This window comes from Lampetra fluviatilis, chromosome 19, assembly GCF_964198595.1.
Source record: "Lampetra fluviatilis chromosome 19, kcLamFluv1.1, whole genome shotgun sequence".
In the NCBI taxonomy this organism is placed as follows: Eukaryota; Metazoa; Chordata; class Hyperoartia; order Petromyzontiformes; family Petromyzontidae; genus Lampetra; species Lampetra fluviatilis.
In genome coordinates, this window is record NC_136293.1 from 8,783,799 (window position 1) to 8,808,290 (window position 24,492).

The 24,492-nt window shown below is 47.3% G+C and overlaps 1 protein-coding gene across 3 annotated transcripts in view; it reads right to left on the reverse strand.

Annotated features, from left to right (window-relative positions):
• Positions 1–8,990: 8,990 nt before the first annotated feature.
• GALNT7 (polypeptide N-acetylgalactosaminyltransferase 7) overlaps positions 8,991–24,492 on the reverse strand; it is a 32,342-nt gene continuing 16,840 nt past the window's right edge. For 2 of the 3 annotated variants that reach the window (XM_078864974.1, XM_078864973.1), the window contains exons 5-12: positions 23,297–23,376; positions 21,071–21,253; positions 20,321–20,438; positions 16,908–17,030; positions 15,701–15,919; positions 14,360–14,458; positions 13,275–13,403; positions 8,991–9,939 (exon numbers count right to left, since the gene is read on the reverse strand). In XM_078864974.1, the coding sequence (XP_078721100.1) occupies positions 9,802–9,939; positions 13,275–13,403; positions 14,360–14,458; positions 15,701–15,919; positions 16,908–17,030; positions 20,321–20,438; positions 21,071–21,253; positions 23,297–23,376 (1,089 nt within the window). In that variant the 3' untranslated portion in view covers positions 8,991–9,801. Of the gene's footprint in view, positions 9,940–13,274; positions 13,404–14,359; positions 14,459–15,700; positions 15,920–16,907; positions 17,031–17,876; positions 17,994–20,320; positions 20,439–21,070; positions 21,254–23,296; positions 23,377–24,492 lie in introns of all 3 variants that reach the window. The other variant, XM_078864975.1, reaches the window with a different exon arrangement.

Here is a 24,492-nt window from a genome sequence, read left to right on the forward strand (position 1 = left end):
GTCAAACTACCTCTTCAGCCACAGCAGTGCTAGGACCGGTTGGTCAACGAATACCTCGGACACAAATCAGCAGAATGCGATGGCATATAGTACTGGGGAGTCGTAAATCAGCACGAACTGCCCGAAATATTTTCCACAATCTCAACTCTTGAGACCAGGGCTGTCCAGGTTTCTATATATGCCTGGGGCAGTATGCCACACGCAGCCTCCTTATTCATTAGGGACAATAATAGGTCCTTTGTGGGATCCTATTTGTGAGGCCTGGGGACAATTTGCCCATTTTTCACACCTACCACCTTCCAAAAGTTTAACGTTTATTCTGTTTGACCAGGTGAAAATTCAAGAGACCAGGATAGTCTCATTTGCACAAGACTGCAAAATACGTGCAGGAAAGGTGGCGTCATCTGGACATGCAAAGCACGCTGAGATTTCTGTTTTGATGGTTAGCCATTTGAGTATAGTTTCCAGTTTGCATTCATTTTTATGGCTGTTAAATTATCTGAGCCAGAGAAAGTGAGGGATTTTAAAGACTGCACACTACATAACACAAAACAGTTGATTTTCCTGCAAATGTTCACTTGCATGTCACGCGAGAATAAAAAATAACAAGGACCAAATGCAATGAAATAAGTTATGACAATGACATAATTGACAATATATACACTTTATTTATCACCACTGAAAAAAAACTGATCACAATTATAAAAATAAGCCCCTATTTCCAGTGTACAGATTTAGTTTTACTATCTCTCGTTTAGCAGAAGCATATTGCATACTGTCAAGTGTAACTATTTGAAGCAAGGGTTTGTTGGCTTAAGGAGCCACTTGATTTTAAACCTGATGCAGGAGACCAGATTGCATGTTTGTGGCATTGTATATGAAATGGAATATTGTAACACCCCCCCCCACCTGCCAATAAGTTCATTCAGCATTTTATAAAATTACATGCTGCCAATGTCATTCAGTTTTACACAATTCCAACCAATCTGATCTCTAGCAACAGTTCTACACTGCTAGTTTTGTAAAAGTGGCTCCGTGGTCCCAAGGCCAAAATTATCATCATGGAATCGCACTGCCGATCACTGTTACAGCTACTTCGTATCACAAATGTAAAAACACATTAACGTGTCTCAAAGATGGACCACAAACTACCATGGTGCTTGCCGTATTCGCCAGATTATAATAGCCGCTCGAGAAAGGAAGACACACCTCAAACTTGTGCACGGTATCAATTAGGTTACACAAATTCGGTCGCGCGCACACAACTGGCCACCTATTGGGTTACAAGACGCAGCCTCAACTTTTTCTTTAAAATACTGGGGCGGGAAAAGGGTGCGTAATAACACGGAGGCTACGGTAACAAGATGACAACGCAACACCCGTTCAAGAGAAATTCAACAATCCCAGGTCCTTGGCAGCCAGATATAGTTGAATTTCCTGCACATCTGCAATTCACATTCTCTTTTTGAACATGCATCTATTTTTGGTGTAATTTTCTTTCAAGCATTACTTGAAAACACGACAAGAGAAAACACAGCCTTTTCCCAGGACTTGTACAAAAAACCCCACTTCACTTTGCATGGAAGATACATAGCTAAATCATGGCACGTTATTTTTTTATGGAACAGAATTATTCCGTAGAAGCGTCAATTCAAATTGCAGTGGTTTATCCCTCGTTATGAGACTGACATCGCCATCTCATTTACCAACCTCGTGCTTGTCCCCCAGTTTACAAAAAAGAGTTAAGACGAGAGTGGAAAGAAACAGCTCAATATTTCCAACTCGCCAAATTTCAAACCTTTCATGTTCACATTGCTTCATAGGCTCGATCCATGTGCATGTACAGGGACCTTATAAACCTAAAATTCCTTGCAAAAAAAATTTCTACGAAACAAACAGATCCTCCAGCCGAAGGGCACGGCTTGCATTAGAGCAATGCATTTTTAGCTTTTGGTTGTTTACCGCGTACTTTGTGCATTTCACAGTGAACGATGAATCAGTAGGGCAGTACAGAACAGCGGCACGGTGTTTCAGTGCATCGCTGGCACTAGCATTGGTTTATGATTTAATGTCGCACAAATTGCTGTTACGACTCAAGTTACTTTTTGCAGTCAAGTTAAAAAAGTCCCCACCTTTTCCAAATGCAAGTCTGCCCCCTAAGTGTGTCAGACAAATACATGTCCTCCCTTTTACTCTCGAGGATATATAAACGTAACACTTTAAGATTTTCATTTAACAGGGGAATTGACATTCTTACAATCAATTTTCCCATTATACAGTATTATTTAATCTTCCGTCAGGCACATAACCCCAAACGTCCCTTAGAGCAATTTTGGAATGTATTTTTTCACGTTCAGGGGGGGGCAAATTTCACACACTGGATCCACTCCTTCAAGAAGAGGACACCACGTTGACTGCTCTCATTGTAGAGATCACAAGACGTTTTGGTCAAGTGGTGGTCCACACAAATGGTCTAGGGATGCGAGACGTGTCATGGGTGCACGAGCCAAGTCCATATTCGCCAAACTCAAAGATGACCCGCAAAATAACTAAACTGGGATTATACATTGGAATATAAAACTTATAATTTGAAGTTTGCAAACAGAGTGGAGTGTCCTAATATATGTTTGTATCATCATGACTACCCTCATATCGCGGGAATCTTCACGGCAGCTTTGGGCACAGCTGTCACTTCAATCATAGGTGCAAGTGTTCCCATGACATTTGCGATCAAAAACATCATTAAGTTATGTTGTGTATACATATAAAACGCTTATACCCATTACATCTAAGTTATTTGTCCTACACACCTGATAACAACTGAATAATTTACGAATGTAAACTTGAACATGTCTATACAATTAAATGAAACCCACCAGCCCGTCCATAAAAAAATATAACAATTCAAAAACATCACCGTGGTCGCGAGATTTGCGTGTAAAGGAAGCTCGCTTTGTTAAGATATTAATAGAAGTGGTCGCAAAGTGGTCGCCTGCAGAAATCGGTGTCGACACGGGACAGGCAACAACCACACCTAAAGTCGGCCTGCATACACATGCAATTTGCAACGTATTAAAACAAAAAGGCATCAGAATTTGTTTTTACTTTTCAGCATTTTTGTTTTTCAAATATCAACCTACAGGAGTTATTTCCTATGGAATGTATCATCACGACGCTGAAAACCGAGTTCCCAGTGGGTTGGTTTATGCGATTGCAACGACAGTAAAAGAAACAAATGCATATGATTAACTAAGATAATAAAGGCCATAACATCGGTCACAGCCAATGCATTACACAGTAACCCATCTCAAGTAAAGCTATAAATAAAATGTAAAAACAAAAGCTTTCACCGTTTTGTCCTGTAACGATTAACATACCGCCTAACACACACCAGTTGAACAAACTAAAATAATAAAACAAAGTTAAAACGTCAGGAAATGGGTCAGAAGGCTGGGTCACGTATGCTGTTGTGTTTGTCTCTTGCGGAATATTGCGATACAAAGTGACAACGGTCCAACCATAAACAATGAGGAAGATATAGATAGTCCAGGTCGATTAACATGCAATCATATTCCATACGTTTGGTTCCTACCATAACCCTACTCCCAACAAGCTTAAGTGAGGGCAAGGGATAGGTCTTATTAAGTGGTAGGCGACATTCCAAGTGAATACCATTCAGTAGATCTAAAAATGGGGGCAAATGTGTTTTTGCAGTGTCACATGTTGCAATTTAAACGAGCCGCAAGTGGATCTGCGAGCTCATCCACAAGGCTTGAATCGTAAAGTCAAACAAAGGCGCCCTTTAAATAAACTTCTGGTATGTGCAGGACGAATGAGAGGGCTGTAGATCATGAGGGCAGTCAAATAATGAAAACGGTGCATTTGAAATCTTGCGAGCACACAATCCCACATCACATTTTTCAGTGTCCCCACTGCAACCAGCAGACATAACATTACACTTTCAGGACTTGAATACAGGATGTCATGTTGAGCCCAATAGGATACCGAGTTGACAAATACGTGAGTAACGTGACCCAGATTTAACTTGTACGGTAAAAAGACGAGTAAAGTATCGTTTTGGGAAATATTTACGTTCCCCCCCACATCTATTTTAGAATACATCGCAGCATTACGACTGTGAGATTTTTTCTCAACTTGTTTGGAAGATCCCCCTTTGTGTGTTCGCGGGCGTCTGTGCACGACCACACTCAATAATGACTTACGCGGACAGAAGTTAAAGACAACTTAGAAGTTTCACTCCGTGGGAGATTGAAACAAACACAAACGTGCCAAAAATTCCACCACAGACAACTGCGATTATCATCAATCCGCAAACCGGATAACTTCTCCCCCGCGGCTGCATCACAGTATCTCTCACTTTACAACAAAGCGATTATAACATTGCATCAAGGAGCTTTTTTTTTAAAGAACAATCTCCCAAAAATGTAAATTAATTCGAGAGAAAATAGATTTACAACCAACCAATCCGTTACTGTTAAAACGGTCTCACACACAAAACACCACTTGTGACTCCTGGAAGTTTGTGTGCTTTTGGGACCGTGACACAGATGGAGGAGAGGCTTTAATTACGATGTTGAACTTATTTCGCATCGTACATAGCGCCAAGTGTGCTAATCGAAAGTGCGGGGAAGGACACACACACACAAACACAGTGGCTACTTTCACAATCATCCCCAACAGCAGCGCACCAACTTGAATGATCGTCAACCCAATTAAATACCCCAATGAACATGTGTATCCTTGTCAAAATCATCCAATTCTGACAGCCACACACACACATTGTACGCCGCCTTCTTCATGCGTGTCACTCATTAACACAAAAGGTGGCCAAATCTCTCGCTCTGCTGTTAAACGTGCCGAGTAAACCCATGCGCAATGATCAATCGATCCATCCCCCCCCCCTTATGCGGACGGCATTTTTGCAAGCGCCTATCTCTCTGGATATGTATGCTTAGTGGCCGTGCGTGTATGCGTGAGGATACAATGATAATTCTGCGTGACTTTACCGAAAGAACCAAGAAGATGAATACACATATCCCTGGCAAAGCATTGCCTTCCATGGACCGTGGGGGTACACGTGCTGTTTGCGAGCAACTACAAAGGCCAAAACATCACCGCACCCGGCTGCATTTGTATCACCGGTGCTGATGTTTACATACCGCAGCAGGTACTCATTTATGGCTGAGTTGACCTAGGCGGGGAGCCCGGGACCGGTTCATGATATATTTTTTTAGTTGCAGCGGGAATCGAACTCGGTGCAGTGCGCCAACACACACTCACTCAGCACACACACCAACACACACTCACTCAGCACACACACACCAACACACACCCACTCAGCACACACACACCAACACACACCCACTCAGCACACACACACACCAACACACACCCACTCAGCACACACACACACCAACACACACTCACTCAGCACACACACACCAACACACACTCACTCAGCACACACACACACCAACACACACTCACTCAGCACACACACACACCAACACACACTCACCAACACACACACACCAACACACACTCACTCAGCACACACACACCAACACACACTCACTCAGCACACACACACTCAGCACACACACACCAACACACACTCACTCAGCACACACACACCAACACACACTCACTCAGCACACACACACCAACACACACTCACTCAGCACACACACACCAACACACACTCACTCAGCACACCAACACACTCACTCAGCACACACACACCAACACACACACTCAACACACACACACCAACACACACACATAGCATACACGCGCGCCACACACACACACGCGCACTGGCTCAGTCCAGTCAACAGTGGTACGTGCTTCACAACACCGCATTCAATGGCCGCAGCGTGTGAAGAGAGGCTGTTGCGCAATCACCCCCACCCTCCTCACCACCACCACCACAGGCCGCCGAACGAACTACGCGATTCGCCGCAACAACGACGACGCCGGCGGGAGGGAGGGAGCCTCCCCTCCACAAACACTCCGCCCCACGCAGTAGCAGCCGCGTCCCCGGTAGGGGGAGACGTGGAGCGGTGTGCCAGCAATAGGCAAAAAGTTGAAACCAACCAACAACACAACCCAACCACCTTTACAATCGCCTTTCAACCCGTACGGTTAACCACGTATTCTTGTACAGGGGAATTGAGTTTTCAGGTCCATGACGGCGTACGGCCGTTTCGATACGGGCAAACATTTTGTATATTTGCTTGTTTCTCCCGCTGTGATGGAACTTCGTCGGATGAACGTTGAGATTTGTAAAGGTGCACGGGGTCACCAATAAGGTTTGAATTTGTCTGTAATAATGTAGGGCACCGATAAGGGGTTGACAGTTCTGCTAATGCGAGTTGTTACTCAAGGCGCAGGTCAACGCAGTCCAGCCCGTGAGAGAGTGCGGTGCGCGCAATCGTGCCAGAGTTCAGGTGCACAATCGTCCACGGACCAGCACTCATCGAGCGGCTCCTAACGGTTCAGAGGTAGAGAGAGAGACGGGAGATGATGACACAGGACGTGGGAAGGAAGAGGTCGGGTGGGAAGCAAGAGGTCGGGTGACAAGCCGTGTGACTGGCGGTTGTTCGATGGCAAGGGTGGCTGGCATCGATTTGTATAGTCGTACAAATACATTTGGAGACCCTTAGGTAAAAAAAAGAATTAGGCGATTTGAAAAGTGGGATGGGACTGGATAAGGTAGGAAGTCGAGGGAGAGAGAGGAGTCGTGAAGACTAGAAGTGCTGTGATGCCTTGGTCTTGAATTCATATCTTTCGTGTGTCACAGGCGCTACTTTATGTAAACTTAAACCATGTGTTTGGTGCTTCTGCTCCGTTTGCAGTGGTTCCCAAGCACAGTTGACAAAAAAAAACCTCTAAACGTCCGCCAACATCTACGCGATCTAACCCAAAAAGACCCCGCTTTATGATGGATAGTGGTCGTAAAAGCCGACTGCGTGTCACACCCAATAACAATGCCTTCTATGGGAAAGATATACACTAGGCAATTTTGTGAGCAGGGGACCCTTCTCCAAATCACACACACACATCATCATATATGCACATACATCATTTGTGTCCTGTGAATGGTCTCTGCTCAAAACATCGCTTCTGACATATTTTTCATTTTACGTTTTATCGACGTATGTGTTGAATTTTTTAAAGTTAAACCCGGGAACGTTTCCGAACATCGACGCCTTTCCTAAAAGATCCTGCTGCGCCAGGAAACAACAATGTCTACGCGGAACGACGAATTGACACAACGCAGTGGCATAGCGCGGCGGTTGGCACGGGCCCTGCTGCAAGGAATGAATGCATGTTGAACTTCTTTCGCACCCTACGTAGCCAACCGTGCTTATCAGAAGGTGCAAATTAAATGAGCGTCCCCCGTCCAATGTCCCACCCCCTCCACTCCTCTTCGTAACCTCCCCGGCCCACGTACCCCCCCACCCTACGGTGCAGTTGCACCACCTGCACACTCGATGGCTACGCACCGCTCCCGACAACGGAGAGCGGCACGGCCTCAACGGAACCTCAACAAGGCTGCGTTGCAAAAAATGTTTCAGCATCACTTGCAGCGTACACGAAAGACGGGGAGATTTCAAGGAAACGCCGGGCGCATACCCAACCGTATTCTTGGCGACCCGTACTGCAAAAGGAATGTACCATGCACAGCGATTATGACAAAATAAAAAACTATAAATAAAAATACATCTCCTTTTAAAAAATAAAGTGACTTCTTCAAGTCAGGGCCCCCAAAATCTGTTGGTACAAAAATAACAATGTCAAATAAGGTCAAGATATTCATACCACTCAAATCCGTTTATCGACTGTGCTTCTATACTCCCACTGTGGTCAACTACTTCCCACGACCTACCCGGCGTGGGAAGACCCCATCCAGCAGTGGGATCGACTAAAGGCTGGACATGTACAGGGAGGGGGTCCAGATGTCATGTGACCTCCAATTGGCCCCTAATATTTTTTTCTTCTCTTTGCTCATTCATTTCCCTTTTAACACCCAATGGTGTGCAAGCATATTAAGTTTTAGAGAATTAAATGGGGATCACAAGACACCTCCTGGACCGCCCTGTACACATGGGTTACCAACGGCCGTGATTATGTGTACGCACAAAGACTCGGGGGGGGGTGGGGGGGGCTTTGAAGGTAAGAAGAGCACAAAGGTGGCCGATCGCTACAGAAGCTACTTGCCGCAACGCGACACAGACGCGGTGTTACGAGCCCTGCCTGCGTTTTAATTTAGCAATCCAGGGCTACCGACAGACGCTCGTGGCTTCTGCTATCTTATACAGCGACCTGCACGATAGGCTGGGCGACCCTAACACTAAACTCGAGTTAGCAACCTCAAGGTTGTGATCATGTAAAAAAAAAGTATCACATTTGAAAATTGTTTTGAATTTACACATTTCCAATTCACAAAAATAACAAAACATTGTGTGACCCTGCGTTGGTAGTGTAGAAAATTCACAAAATACTTACTTACGCGTCGAAACGTAAACTTTTGTTTTGCTGCGGTCCATTATTGTTGTTGGTATTGTAATAAATTAAGCAACCGAGATGTTGCAAGTTTATTTAAACGTACGTAGCCAGTCCACGAGTATTCTGTGTAACTTCAGAACTGAAATATTTTGTTCTCTCGTGCCTCAATGCAGCACCGACCAACTCGTGAGCATTGCAACGAATTTGGTTCCAAAATGACAAGGCTGAGCCACTGACACAACGTAAATATTTATAAAAAATACATATATATAGGTCATATCTTTTAAGACTTGTTTCAATATTATTTTCCATAAGGATAATACATATACTGTATATATGTACACGCGTGCACAATATGTACACGAAACCAGTATCACACACACATGTATGTGTATATAGACACACATATGTACATATGCTATATACACACACACATACAAAGACAAAGAACCCCCCCCCCCCCCCGCATAGCCGTAACATACTGTTGTGACTAGTGCCTATCAAGGCAAGCATGGCACATGAGGAGGTGGGTGGGCAACACCACGCCCGGCTGCCTTTGTCTCCCCAGTGCCGATGTTCACACACTACACCAGGTACTCATTTAAGGCCAAGTTGACCTAGGGGAGGAAGCACTGGTTCAAAATATTGGACACTTATTGGTCATGAGCGGGAATCGAACTCGGGTCGCCAGGTTCGTAGTGCAGTGCACAAACCACGACAGCACTGCACTCGTATACGCACGTACAGTATATATACTATATACACACGCTGATAGAGATACAAACACGACAAAGACAAAGATCCATACATAGGCCCCTACATAAACTACACAGACTGTTGGGGCAACGTACACAGACCACACACACGTACATATATGTAAACGTGGCTGTAAGAGGCGTGTCACGATTCAGATCGAAATTAACGGCCACGAAACACGTATCGAAGTGTGCGCGTGAGAATCGATCATTTACAATGTATGGGTCGTACACAAAATTACACAAAGATATTACATTTAGGGTTAATGGAGCAAACGGAACTCAACATAGGAGGGAGGGAAAAACACACACGGAGAAACAATACAAACAAGGTGATAAAAAACGAGACAACAAACAAAAACCTCATCGAATTTCGATTGAAATCATGACCCCGAAATCGAGAGAATCGATCACATCACTGGGGGGGCGGTGAATCGTTACATGCCTAGGCATGTGTGCTTTAGAGACGTCGATGTGCAGGTCACGTGGTCCCGGGGGTCACAGAGGTCACAGGTTAGAGGCCGACAATGTTGTTCATCTCCCACTGCTGCGAGGTTTTGCCGTCCTCGCAGGTCGCCACGAACACCTGGTGCAGCAGCTCCGAGCGATCGAGGCACCATCCCTTCGGCGTGTACACAAACACGTGCTTCTCCTGGGGAAGGGCAGGGGAACACGTGCGTGTGAGTAGGCCTCGGCAAAGTAAGGTAATTGTACCCTTTTTACCGGGTAAAAGGGTAAAGGTGTCGACATACCAAGGGGTAAGGGTAAAGGGTAGGGTAAAAGGTAGGCTCGTTGCTTTTTACCTTTTACCTTACCTGCTAAAGGGTAAAAGGTAGGGTAGAGAGATTGTATTGTGGTAAGGTAAAAGGTAGGGTAAAGGTAGGCTCGTTGCTTTTACACTTTTACCTTACATTGCCGAGGCCTACGTGTGAGATTAAAAAAAATAATTGCCTTCTGCTTCCAAATTCTTTGAGAGCACATGATCTGTGAAAAGGACTGGGGAGTTAGACGTTTAATATTTTTTAAACCATTTTTGTTTCTCAGCAGCACTCAAGCACAAATAACAAGGACTGCACTACAAAGAAAGAAATACATAATAGTTGGCGTTTTGAGCAATGGTACTGCTTCATAGCAGAGATCGCTTTGCTATGAAGGGTCAAGAAAGGTCACTTAATATAAAGCGTTCCTTTAAGAACAGTGTTATTGCCGAATACGTTGCTATTGGAGGAATACCAATGTTTCTCAATATTATATGGTAATTTTGACTTAAAGCTTTCGTGACTACAAGAATTCATATTCTTTGGGTCTTTCGGTAAAGTCCCGTAGATAGATTCAAATTAATAAAAATAAACTATGACGTTTCGATCACAACACAAGCGATCGTCATCTTGATGACGATCGCTTGTGTTGAGATCGAAACGTCGTAGTTTTTTTGTTTATTTTTATTAATTTGAACCTATCTACGTGACTTTACCAAAATACCCAGAGAATATTATATGGTAATGTCAATAATTTATCTAGGAAAGCCTCAATGAGTCTGAAGGCTGTTTATTAGGAAAGTCCTGCAATTGGGATGTTTGGACAATGTTCCATTTATGAATGTTGGGCTTGTGGTAAGAAAATCGGGAGTTCCCGGAGAAAACCCAAACATATAGAGGGCAAGACCACTCAGCACTCGTGTCTCCTGGCCTAGTCTCCCATCAATAAGAACGGTGCATTTAGGGCGACTTGGTCTTATCAACTCTCAGTCTCATTTGAAACATCTCACACAAGCAAGGAATTACACACATGTAATAGACGATGCTGTGTAGGTCAAGGTTGGTCGATCATGTCGGTTTGGGATACTTCCAAACCTGCTCGACTCTTAGGCGGCCAGGAGATGGCAGTACAGAACATGGACTCGGCACGATATCAGTGCGGACCTCAACTGTGAACGAGATGTCCTCCCCACAAGCCACAACGCTCCGTAACAACGGAACGGGCCAAACATCCCAATCTTGCAGGACCCCCCCCTGCCCCCTCCTGAAAAAAAAGTGTCTTGAAACTTGTTGAAGACGTGGGAAAACAAATGACGAACCAATGTTCCTTTAAGCATCTAAAACGCCACCCGCATCTCAAGGAGAGAGGAGATAGAGGGCTTCACTGTGCGATGTTCATTGGCGTGTGGCGCGGGCGGTGAGCGAATTCGGCTCAAGGCCAATGAGACCTGACCTCATAAGACAGATTACGTATAAAACGCACTGCCAGTGTTCTTTCATAGCGACAATTTAATCCCTTTCATCTCAACGCAAACCAATGTATCGGAGGAGACTGAATCACCGTCCCATGACCGAGTGGTAGACAGGAGGTGATGTTGAGAAGCAAACATCTCGGGCGAGATGGAATCACTACTCCGTCGCTGCCTTTCAACATTATCACACTATCCATCGCTCAGTGTCAAACATGAACGTTACATCTTGCATTTTGAATTAAATGAAGTGGTCCCTTATATATCAAAAAAAAAGAAACATAACTTTTCCTTTCCATCTCAATATCGGGCCTTCGACAGAAATACTCCGTTGCTGGAGTGGACAGCGCATGGAGGGGAGTAGAGTGAGATGAGAGGGGAGAGGTAGGAGAGTGCATGAGGGGAGTAGAGTGAGATGAATGGGGAGAGGCAGGAGAGTGCATGAGGGGTGTAGAATGAGCTGAGTGGGGAGTGGCAGGAGAGAGCGTGGAGGGCAGTAGAGTGAGATGAGAGGGGAGAGGCAGGACAGCGCATGAGGGGAGTAGTGAGATGAGAGGGGAGAGGCAGGAGAGTGCATGAGGGGTGTAGAGTGAGATGAGAGGGGAGAGGCAGGAGAGTGCGTGGAGGGGAGTAGAGTGAGATGAGAGGGGCAGGAGAGTGCGTGAGGGGAGTAGAATGAGCTGAGAGGGGAGCAGTAAGCAGGGTTAAGTCCATGGAGGATCATGCAGATTGTATGCGAGATCTTGAAATCGATTTGGGGACTGGATTGGGAGCCAGTGGAGGGACTGCAGTACTGGTGTGTGATGTGGAGTTATTTATAAGCGCCGGAGATAAGCTGCATTCCTGCGCAGTGAATTTACACAGCTACCTGCCAAACGTGCCAGAACAGTTCATGCAATAAAAATGCAACACGTGCGTCATTAACACTGTTCTAGAGAGGAAAAACGATCCTGAATGCTACTGCCCAAAATGTTGTCTATTACATGTATTGTTTAGTGTAGCATTAAATAGCGCACGTGTTGAGATTGTGCTAGTTGTGTTAGCGCACCACTGCAAAGACAAAGATCCGCCGTGTAGCCTGTTCGAACAGGCTTTAAGGGAAAGTGCTGTTAGTGAGCACGTATGAAGGCTGGCACAGTAAACTAGGGGTGCGTGCACCCAACACCATGCCCAACTGCCTTCGTCTCCCCAGTGGCGATGTTTACACACCGTAACAGGTACTCATTTGAGGCCGAGTCGACCTAGGGGAGGCTCAGGACCGGTTCAGGTAATCACCACTGGTATTGATGGCCACGAGTAGGAATCGAACTTGGGTCGCCGAGAGTTGGTAGCGCAGCATGCTAACCGCTACACTACCACTCCCCACAAACGTACACAAAGAAGACAAAGAACCCCCGTATAGCCTAAACAGACTGTAGGGGCAAGTGCTGTTAGCGAGCACCTATGAAGGCCGCAACGGTACACGAGGGGGTGGGTGGCCAGCACCACGCCCGACCGCCTTTGTTTCCCCAGTGGCGATGTTTACACAACGCACCAGGTACTCATTTAAGGCTGAGTCGACATAGGGGAGGCCCAGGACCGGTTCAGATAATCGTCACTGGTGTTAGCCGTGAGCGGGAATCGAACCCGGGTTGCCAGGTTCATAGCGCAGCGCGCTAACCGCTACACTACCGCTCCCCATACGTACAAACACATGTACACACACACACGGGTTTGTTTAATTTTTTGAACGGCGTATTGCATCGCCAGGGCGATCGTACCTTGTCGTACGTCCACTCCTCGAACTGCTTCATGCCGCAGTGCATGATCGTGATCTTGTTGCCGTCGCGATGCTGCGTCAGGCACTGGTCGTACTGCATCAGTTGCTTGGCTTCGTTAATTCGGAACAGCTGTGGCAAAAACACGCAAGTCGCAAGGTCGCTCAAATACATTTTCCCAATCCGTAAAGTAGTAGAGCGCCAAGTTCCGTGAAAATCTTAGAAACACATTTCACCGCGATGCACCAAACCACCTGAAATCCACCAACCTCCACCTTGTCGGATTTCAGAAGCCAAGCAACGTTTAGCCGGGACAGTGCTTGGATGGGCGCCCACAATGCACAACAGATTCTTAAAAGGCCATTGGTCGGCCTACGTTGTCTGCAGGGAGCACTGCAGCAAATTGTTCTACAATAACGATGCTCCAACGTCTATGCACGTATGCATGTTGAACTTCTTTCGCACCGTACGTGGCCAACCGTGCTAATATCGGAGGTGCTCGCAACCTACGTCAACCCGCACCGACCAGCGAGGTGAAGTACGATAAAATAGCCCCTATGAACCACACAGTATGAGGGGTTCGTCACCCAGTGGTGGGTTGACAATAAGAGCTGTGTCGTTCACGCACTGCAACGCAGAACCACGCAAATCTTTGATTCTTTTCACTTTGCACTATTTTAAGTTATGACCTTTGGTCAGTGTAGTACACGTGAATGTCTCCATGCGTACATGCACATATAGATGTGAATGCGCGTGTGTTGGGAGCAATAACGTAGTGGTTAGCGCATTGCACTACGAACTCAGCTACCCAAATTCCAATTCCTGCTCCCTGCCAACATTGGTGATGATTATCTGAACCGGTCCCGAGCATCCCCCTAGGTCGACTCAGCCTCAAGTGAGCATCTGATGCTGCGTGTAAACATCAGCGCTGGGGAGACAGGGCATGGTGCTGGCCACCCACCCCCTCGTGTGCCATGCCGGCCTGAAGGAGGTGCTCGCTAACAACACTTGCGACCAAAGAGTCTGGTCAGGCTGTGTGGGGGGGGGGGATCTTTGCCTTTAGCTTTGTGTGTGTGTGTATGCGTCACCTGGTTTCCTCCCATGCGGTGGCAGGGTCCAAGTTCCACCACTCCTCCGTTGGTGTGCCCCATGCTGTCGATGCAATAGCTGGAACCCAATCCGCGTATCTACACCACGGACACACAAGCCAATCATATACACGAAGAACAACAGATAACAGCTGCCGCTAAGGGGTGGCAATAGTGTTCGCCAGAATGCTTGCACCAAGCTACATGCAGTTTGAGCCCATTTGGGAATGGCGATAGTTCCTGGGTAGGAGGTCACGACACAGACTTGGATGGTATCAGTTAAAAGACGAAGGTGAATAATCATACAGACCAGACATGCATATACCACATTCACACATGCACATTCATTCGTCACTTAAACTTTCTCTGTTTTAGCCGCCCAGTCCTCTGTACCGGGTGCTCCCCACTGTGACCACTTACTCCGTTTTAGGCGCCCAGCACGCTGCTGCTCGTTGCTACTAACGACTTTCCTCTGCCCTCAGTTGTTGCTGTTGGAGGGTGACTGCCTTCAACCTCCCAGTAGCATCCTTCACAAGCCTCCTCCTCCACAGGAGGCTGATCTTGACACCGCTGGTACCAGTCGTCGGCAAGTCCACTCAGCTCCACATCTTCCCGTACTACGTCAGTCCATCTCTTCTCTAACCCATGCACTGTGCCCATTAAGCCTCTACCCATATGCACAAAACACAAACAAAGATCCCCCATATAGCCTGTAACAGACTGCTGGGGCAAGTATTGTTAGCAAGCACCTACGAAGGCCGGCACGGCGAACAAGGGGGTTGGTGCCCAACACCACGCCTAGCCGCCTTTGTCTCTCCAGTGACGATGTTTACACATCACACCAGGTGCTCATTTAAAGGCTGAGTGGTGCCATGGTGGCGTGATGTTAACTACCTCGCCTGGTACACAGGAGATCGTGGGTTCGATCCAGACCCTGGCACATGTATGTTTGGAGTTTTAATGTTCTCCCAGTGGTTGTGTAGATTTTTTTCGTGGGTCCTCCAGTTTTTTCCTCCACATTTAGAATCAACACCCGCTCAGAGTATTTGGCCGCTATAAATTTCCACGCAATAAGCCACTTTGTGGCCAAGTCGCTTCTGAAAAAAAGAGCTATATAGCTCAGTGGGACTTACCTGGTAAAAGCAAAATAGTTGAAGTTGCCCTCGGAGAATCCCAGAACCGGTGAAGATAATCATCACGGATGTTGGCCGCGAGTGGGAATCGAACTCTGGTCACCCAGGTTCGTAGCGCAATACTCGAACAACCACACTACCGCTCCCCCACGTGGACGCACGTACACACACACGCGCGCGCGCGCACACAAAAGCTGCATGGACCCACCTCCCCCCAATCGACATTGCGTGGCGGCAGCGGGTAGAACTCGGGGATGTCGTAGGCGATGTTCTCCATGAACCAGCGGAAGCTCTTGCAGTTGTGGTCCTCGCGGAACTTCTTGAGCTCCGTGACATCGCCGTACGCGATGCCCTGCGTCTCGGGCCGGCTCGCGTAAAAGTAGTCCCGGTACTCGTCCCACCACACCTCGACGACGCGCACGTAGTTCTACGCCCCCACCGACCGGAGGAGGAGAGGTCGCACGGGCGAGAGACGCGTTAAGGAACGTCACGCGTCAAAGGAGGACTGCACCCAATTGTTATTATTTTTTTAAGCCAGCGGTTATCTTGTAAATGGAGTCACCCTCCTGAAACACGTGGTTTCAGCAGTGATGCCTTTGCCAGGAAACAATCCCATATAATGATGAGGATGGCAATGATGATGTGTGATGATGATGTTGGTGATATCACAGAATGACTTATAATGTTGACATGGTGAAATATCCAAATAATGCCTTGATTGTCACGATAGCGATATTACGAATGATAGATTTGATATTACGTGTATAAATGTTAAATGTGTTGCTATGGATTACATACAATTGCATATTAAACAAACATTTGTTGATCATTATATACTACATTGCTACACTACAAAAAATGGTTGTATCTAATGTCAGGAGCATGAATAGCAAAGTCTGCCTGCATTGTGGGACATGAAGGAATAAGAATAGTTTGAGCTAGGACGATGAATCTGCACACACACACGGGCTATACGCTCGGCAGTGTGAAGATTTAAAATGGAACGAGCGTCATCCCTCTAATCGCCGTGGCGCTGGGCCGTTGGCGACAGGCATCGTTTCGAGAAGAGTCTCCGATGTGTTCACCGGCATCTCCAGCTGCGATCGTTTCTAATGCTTCTGTTAAACGCTGTCCAAGATCAATCAACATTTAAGGAATTTTTATATATATATTTTTAGTAAATTATGAATAACCACACTGCTCAAAATTTCCTTCTAATCGTGAGTTAGTAAATGACGGCCGATAACCTTTATAGTCACCCCTGTACATTAAAATTATCAACCCAATGTCACACTGTGAAGCATGCCAGTGTGCCAGTGTGCCAATGCGCTTCCACCACCTCCCTCCTTCACCTTCCCCCCTCACCTCCCAAAGGTGGCACGGCCCCCCCCCCCAGCCCCCCTGCTTCTACGCACCTTGAGAGTGAGAGAGGAGCCCAAGCCGGGCGGAGGGGGGTTCCCAGCCCAGCCATGCAAGCGGTAAATGTGTCCCGCACGTGAGCAAGGCACAAAGAGCACCTTTCCTCCACATTGCCAAATCTAAAGCCAGAAGGAGTGTGCGCGCGTTTTGTGCGTGTGTGCGCCGTGTGGGAGGGAAGGATAGGAATACAGAGAGAGGGAGAGAGAGAAGGTGCAGAATGGGCAATGCGGCAATGGCACTCGGATGGTCGACGCGTGGGCTCACAAACGCAGCCGAGTTCAAACGTCGGTGGAGAAGCGAGGTGCTTAACGTTTCGGGAGTGGGGGGCGGGCAGTGGCTGATGTTGGAGGTAGATCTCAAAGATCTCAGTTTTATTCAATCGAATCATTGACTTTTCTTTAACGAGGTTCTGGGCGCTAGGTAAATTACTTTATTAGAAGCACACAATTGAATTTCTGATTCAATATTGTCAACGTGCGTTTAAAAATCGCACGCGTATATATTTTGGTGCGTATACATGAACAAATCCTACACAAACACGTGTAGTGAGAGGTCACTACATCTCATGTCCAGCCTCACAAAGCGAGGGGGGAGTGGAGGAGGGGGCACAAGGGCCCGCGTGCTGGTTGCACATCACAGCACCCACACAACATACGGACACATCTCGCTTCTCCACGTCGCTCTCCCAGGAAGAATCCGCCGAGAGGATGGCCACATGCTCAAACTTTTTTTTTTTTAAATCGCGGCCACAACCACTGCCGATCGACTGCAAGTTTTACGTCGAATGGCAAAAATATTTTCGGTCGACTATGGGCCAACCTCTCACTCGGAATCAATCTCTCCGTTTTTGGGAGCCTACGGCGCCTGCCCGCTTACTGACACGCAGAAGGCAGAAGGGGCGCGTGGATAACTACGCAAGGGAGCGAGAGCGTGACTGGTTTGCGGCGGCGGCGAGCGACGGTAACCTGCACGACAGAGAAGGGCTTTCCGGAGACGGGCGAACCGGCCCAGTCGGGTAACCTGTAGATGTGGCCGGCTCGCGAGCACGGCACAAACAGGAGCTTGCCCCCGCACATCCACAGCTTGCCGGTGCCACCGGCACAGGAGAGGGGGGGGGGGCCACAGGCTCGCACGTTAGGGCCGCGGGACAAGACACGAACGGCGCAGACAGACCGTGGACGGCGATCGGCCCTGTTGAGCCTGTGCAAGATGTAGGCGGCTATTGGGATGTGTAAGCGGGAGTTGTGGGACCAGTACCTTTCACACCCAGCTGCCTATGTCTAATCTAACCAGGAACTGTAATTGAGTGTATATGGCATTCATGTTAGGGCGAGTAGATCTAATGGATCCCCCCCCCCCCACCACTTCACCAACCAATACTGACCAGCATGGTGAAATATGGTCAAATCACCCCCCCATAACCCACACTATGTGCGGGAGGCGTTCAGTTGAGAGTTGATTGGCAAAAGGGCTGTACATGTGCACACGTGATGTAATGGCACATTCAGAGAGATTTGGTCAGGTCTCAGAGGCAAATTAGGATTGGGCTTTGATAGCGCTTGGATAGGGGACCGCCATGCACAGCAGGGGCTAGGATTTGGGCAGTAGATGGCAGTACAGAAAACTCACTTGTTGAACTGCGTCTCGGATGTAACACTGAATGAATGAACTGTACTGATGTGCTCCCTGCCTTCTACACACTTACCTGACCACTGCTTTGAAATATGGTAAAACAACCCACAAGACCGACATGTCATGGTGGGAGGTCTTCATCGGTAGTGGGTGAACAAGGCTCTCTCTTTAGCCAATGGGCATCTAGACCAATCTCAGATTCCAATAGCCACTGTGGGGCATCGAAAATACGTCACTAGGATTGCAGCGGAGCGTGCAAAACCCCCATCACACCACTGCACACACAAAGATGCAGACAAGGACAAGTAAGGGTAACCTGCGCATCCGTTAAAACAATACAATGTATATTCGTGCCTTGTCTAAGCAGTGACGTATTAAATCAAGACATAATCGCACGTGTACACACAGAAGTAGGAAAGAAGCGTTAAAAACGGATTAGAAACGAGATCACAATTTTGAATAAACATGCACCATCGGCAGGACGCAGCCGGACTCTTTCTTAACAACAACAACAACACTCCACACATTACCTGCACACCACCACAAACATTCGGCACGTGTGCATCTCACACAAAACCACCCGTATCCTTTACACCCTTTTGAGTTGAGACGGATGGTCAGTGTCGTGACTAGCCGTGGCACACGGGGGCAGTAGTGAGAAGAGGGAGGAGACAGAGATTGAGAACACGACAGGTGAGGAGACGTGGGTGGCCTACCAACGTCAAACGCAGGGCCTGAGTGATTGTCAGCTTCATGCCTTGTTGGGGCCTCGACGGTTTGTGTGGCTGCGATATGATCTTTCGTAAGATATACATTTTCATGATGCGATGATCATCACGATGACAATTTCCTGTAGTGTTATAATTGTATTATGCGGTTTGGTTGTATTCTTTTTGCTCTATTTACAATAATCAAAAAAGTTTATTTAAAAAGTTATTCAACTGCTGTTCACTCAACATAAGTCGTATAATCACTGCAACTTCATCAATGGATAAACACACACATGCACAAGCATGGTCAGTTACACAATAAATTATTAATTGGCTGGTGATATAAATAACGATGAAGTCATAACTGCTATTCCTTCCATCAAACTGAAAAATGTTTTAGCTGGCACTAGTTTTAAGGAGTAATAGCTCTAAGTATAGAACTGTATTTATCGTTTGGTATTTCATTATGAGCGTGTTAAGAAATATAATATTTAGAAAAATAAAATGAGCACCGTTAACATTAAGGATTTCAAGAGATGGCGGTGGCAAGGGGAGGCCTTCATCCAGCTGTGGAAAAACCATGACTGATGACGATGAAAACAAGAGATAATCACCAAATAATATTTAGCAAATCGGATGACATGATTATCGTCGGCCTTGCATATCGTACAATGTATTGCCGTACGGAATATTGCGCCAAATTGAGCTCGGCAGCAACTGTAGCCTTAAAAAAAAGGAAACAATATATAATAGGCGACACGTTTGAGGCAATGCCTCTTCTTCAGAACAGACAAAACACACATGTGCAATGAAAAATGGCCATTTCCCGAAATGTCACCTAAAATGTTCCTTTTAAGGCCACAGTGTCATTGACAAATGTATCGAGTTGTTACTTGTGTTTTGGGCATCACTGCCAACGGAGTATCACCAACTAATTAGCTTACATGACCAGAGCCACATGAAGTACAAATTATTGCCAAATGCGTTCATGCATTTATGCTTTCCTCCGCTGTATCACTTGCAGGTTTGCGCGTGGTGGTGGGGGGAGGGGGTAGGCGGGCACGTACCTTGTAAGAGATCTCAAAGTTCTCACCGCCCCAGATCTGCAGGCCTGGGTCGTAGAGTCCCAGCTCGAAGAAGAAGTCTCGATCGATGGCGAACAGCCCGCCAGCCATCGCCGGAGACCTGGGCGCAACAACAACAGCAGCAGCAGCACGGTTAACATGCCCCAAACTGTTAACCGCACACGGCAACTACGATGGCACTGATCCATGTTTGTTTTTGGGTTAGGCCATAGTATACGTAGATGTAGAACTTCTTTGGGACCGTACGTAGCTAATCGGAGGTGCAAATTAAATGGGCGTCCCCTGTCCAATATCCCCCCCTCCCCCCTCTTCGTAGCCCAGCGACTGGACACCTCCATGGCCCACTTACCCCCCCCCCCCCGGTGCAGTTGCACTACCTGCACACTCGACAGCGACCTCTTTGTATGGTGAACTTCTTTTCGCACCGTGCGTAGCCAACCGTGATCATCGGAGGTGCGGGGGAAGGACAACAAACTAACACGTGAAAAGCAGTTCTAAAGAAATTAGTTTTCCCCTCTGTGTGTACCAAAATCGTTTGTTCAATAAACTATTTGGGGGGAAAAAAATGTTTTAAATTTACATTTTAAAGTTCTTATATCTTCAGCGGCTTCCTAATATAGGTCTTATTCCTACGGGCTATATGCCCATGGATCGTGATGGTGACGATGGGTTGCGGAGAGACACCGACAAGGATTTTGGGCACAGAAACCACCGCATTTTGCAGGCACACACCCATAGGGCTCGGTGCGAGTCTTGCGCTTGTCCTTCTCGCGCTTGCTCAGCGGCACGCGCTTCCACAGCATGCTCCAGTCCCAGGCGCCGCGTGCGAAGCCGTCCTCGTCCCCGCCGCCCTGAGGCCGCAGCACGTAGTCGTTGCCGTCGATCGCGTCGATGAGCGGGACCGTGGAGACCGTCCTGTGCGCGGAAGGAGAGCAGGAGGAAGAGCGGAGGTGCCGGTGGAGGTTGGGGCCATGCTGGAATGGTTTCGCACACACTGGACTTGCGATTCTTTATCTTCTGGTGCGGCAGTTGAAACAAATGGTGCAAGTTTATTAAAGCCCCCCCCACCACCGCCCCTATTCCATCTTTGCGCCACCTCTGTCCACCCAGAAGTATAAATGGGTCCGGCACAGTTAGTCGATTGGCAGGTCGCATGACATACAAATTCATATTTGTGGCCCAAACCACACCCGGACACCTTTGTCCCTTCACAGCAGATATATACATACAGTTTGAGGAACTCATTTAGGATAAATTGAGTTTCCAAACAAGCCACTGATGTTGTCCACATCGAGGAATTGAAAAATGGTCCCTGGGATTGTGACACAGTGTGTTAAACACTGAACCGCCACTATTGTGCCTAAGCACATGTTCTGAGCGGGTATCGATTTATCTTTTTCGCAGTTTCACATTATCACACTCATGTCACATGCATGGTATGTAATGCATGCAATGCCACCCCCTGCAGCCACTCGAAGCACTGCCATTCTTCATAATGTAATGAGAGAACCAATTACAGAATCGAATCGTGACCCCGAACGTATATATGTAGAACTTCATTCGCACCGTACGTAGCCAACCGTGGTAAATCTGATTTGCGAAAATACTTGCGCCAACAGGGACATAAATGCTGGACTCTCAGATTAAAAGTCTGATGTTCTCCTGACTGAGCTATCTGGGAAAAAGCAGATGATGGTTATTCATTGAATCAGGAATGGGGGGGGGGTACATCCCTGATATTCTAGTCATATTGCTGTATCTAGGCGCAGTTCACCAAAATATTTACCACTAATGTCACATGTGTTATATTAGGCTGCCAAAATTACACAAAGGATAAAAGCAGTGCGATTTTGGATGCAGGCCCACTCCTCCCTCCCCACTCCATCCTACCATGTAATTTTATTGGCAATCTAAACACACGAACAAGACGCGAGTCTTACGTTACAGTCCCACAAAGCACTGCATCTCCCACCAGGGCTCAAATTGTTTTAGACAAACACTGCCAAGCGAGGTGGCCGTATGGCTCTCAGGTCAGCGTGTCGAGTTGGCACGGTTTAGGTCCTGGCTTCACATCCACGCAATATCCTGTGATTAAACTGGGTTCTCAAGTGCAGTGCACTTGTATGTATATAGACATTGAACAATTTGCTCTCTGGCTTCATTTTGATGACATGTTGTATGTATGTCGAACTTATTTTACACCGTGCGTAGCCAACCATGCTCATCAGAGGTGCGGGGGAAGTAAAAACAAACTAAATACAAAAAGCAGTTCTAAAAAAATGAGTTTTCAATCTAGATGATGATTTAAAAGTGCATAGCTCCAGTGGCTTCCTAATATCGGAAGGAAGAGCGCTCCAGATGGTCGCAAACGGGCCGGTTTGTCCGCCATTCGACAAATATTACTCTCATATGCAAAGCGAGTGGGAAGACGCTGTTCCCCTCCTGTCTATGCCAGAGGTTGCCGAGCATCTCAGAAGTAGCTCTGTGACATCCAACTTCGTGGGCCGTACTCTAAACCTGAGAGATTTCAATATTGATCTGTCTCATTAAAACGATGCCAAAAACGCAATCAATCTAACATGGGGGGGGGGGCAGAAATACAAAAAACAAAACTGCTGGCCCATGATGTGGTTCTCGTGTTGTGCTACGTGCTTTTCAGCACGATGTCCAACGTTTCGCTCCACATGCTGGTAGCTTATTCTTCAGGAACTGAATTGAGCAGCTCACCCTCTCCCCCGATTATAGTGGCGCTGGCTTCTGTTGGCGTTACCCGTTCATGACCTCCATTGGGCACAGCTATCTGACGTAGGCCCGCCCCCCATGTTGTTTTGTTTCGACTGGGAGGAAAGCAGAGTGCCCGGAGAAAGCTCACCCATGCGTTGCACAAACAGATAGAACAATTTAAAGGTCTGCCAAACAGCTGTTGCGTCATGTGTGAAGGCGGCCAACTCCACTCACCTGTCCTGAGCAATGGGGGCGACCAGGGGCGCGTACCAATTGATGCAAACCTCGCAGTGCGCGTCCAGGTAAATCAGCACCTGAAATTGCAACGTGGGTATCACACAAACCAACATGGGGCGTCAGATCGGTGGATAGCGCATCGCATTGTTGCCTCCACGTTTCTTAAGGTGATCCTATACGACTATCCAAGGCCAGAGGCTACAAAACAGGCTGCTGTGAAGGTATGTTAACCAATAACACACAAGGCATTCTGGGTTTTCCCACACAATTGCTTGCCACCTGATGCTACGAATGTCACGGGCAGGGTAGGGTAAGAAACTTGAGGGTTTTGCATAGAATGCGCGAGAAGGTTTTGTTGACACAAATTGGGAGAAGGAAGCTGCGATGCGTGGGACACGTGTGCAGGGCAGAGGAGGGAAAGTTACCGAGAAGGGCAGTGGAGAGGCACCCAGAGTTCAGCAACCAAGGGGGAAGACCTAAAGCCAGACGGTGATGATTACGAGACTGAAGGACACATCAACTGCTTAACAAGGGGAAGAAGACCTGCAGTCAGAGAGTGGGATACTGTAGAAAGCAGACCTTGGGAGATTGAGTGTTAATGTCTAAAACAACTGTGGATTCTAAGCATCAGGAAGCAATGGCAAGGCAAGGTAGCATCAACACCATTGTACTCGATGACTGACCTCGTGAGCCTTACCTTGCAACCAAAACTTTAAGTATTCACAGTATGTGCTATATAAAAATGAGCATATGTCAAAATCACCCAGAATCCATATGATCTCAGAAGCCCAACACGGTTGAGCCTGGGTAATGCTTGGTTGGTGGCTATATGTTCAGGTTATCGGGCCTCTGCGAGGCTACGTGTGGGGGGGGGGGGGGGCAGCAAGGGGGGGCAGCACAATCCATTTCTTTATTATACTTGTGGCCCCAAATCGATGCAGTTCCCCCGCAAACACCAACTCGCACTGCCCAGCATGGCAATAACATGGTCAAACACCACACACGACACCACGCGGTGGGGGGAGGCTTTCATCCAGCTGTGGCTTGACAAAGAGCCGTTCGTGTACGCGTTTGAATGCTACGTGGGTTTCTTTGCGGCTATCCCATATGCAGCTCGCCGCGAGGTATTTCAGGCTCGTTATTTCGGGCACACCGAAAGGAACGGAGTCTGTGAGAAAATGTGTGCTGGCTGA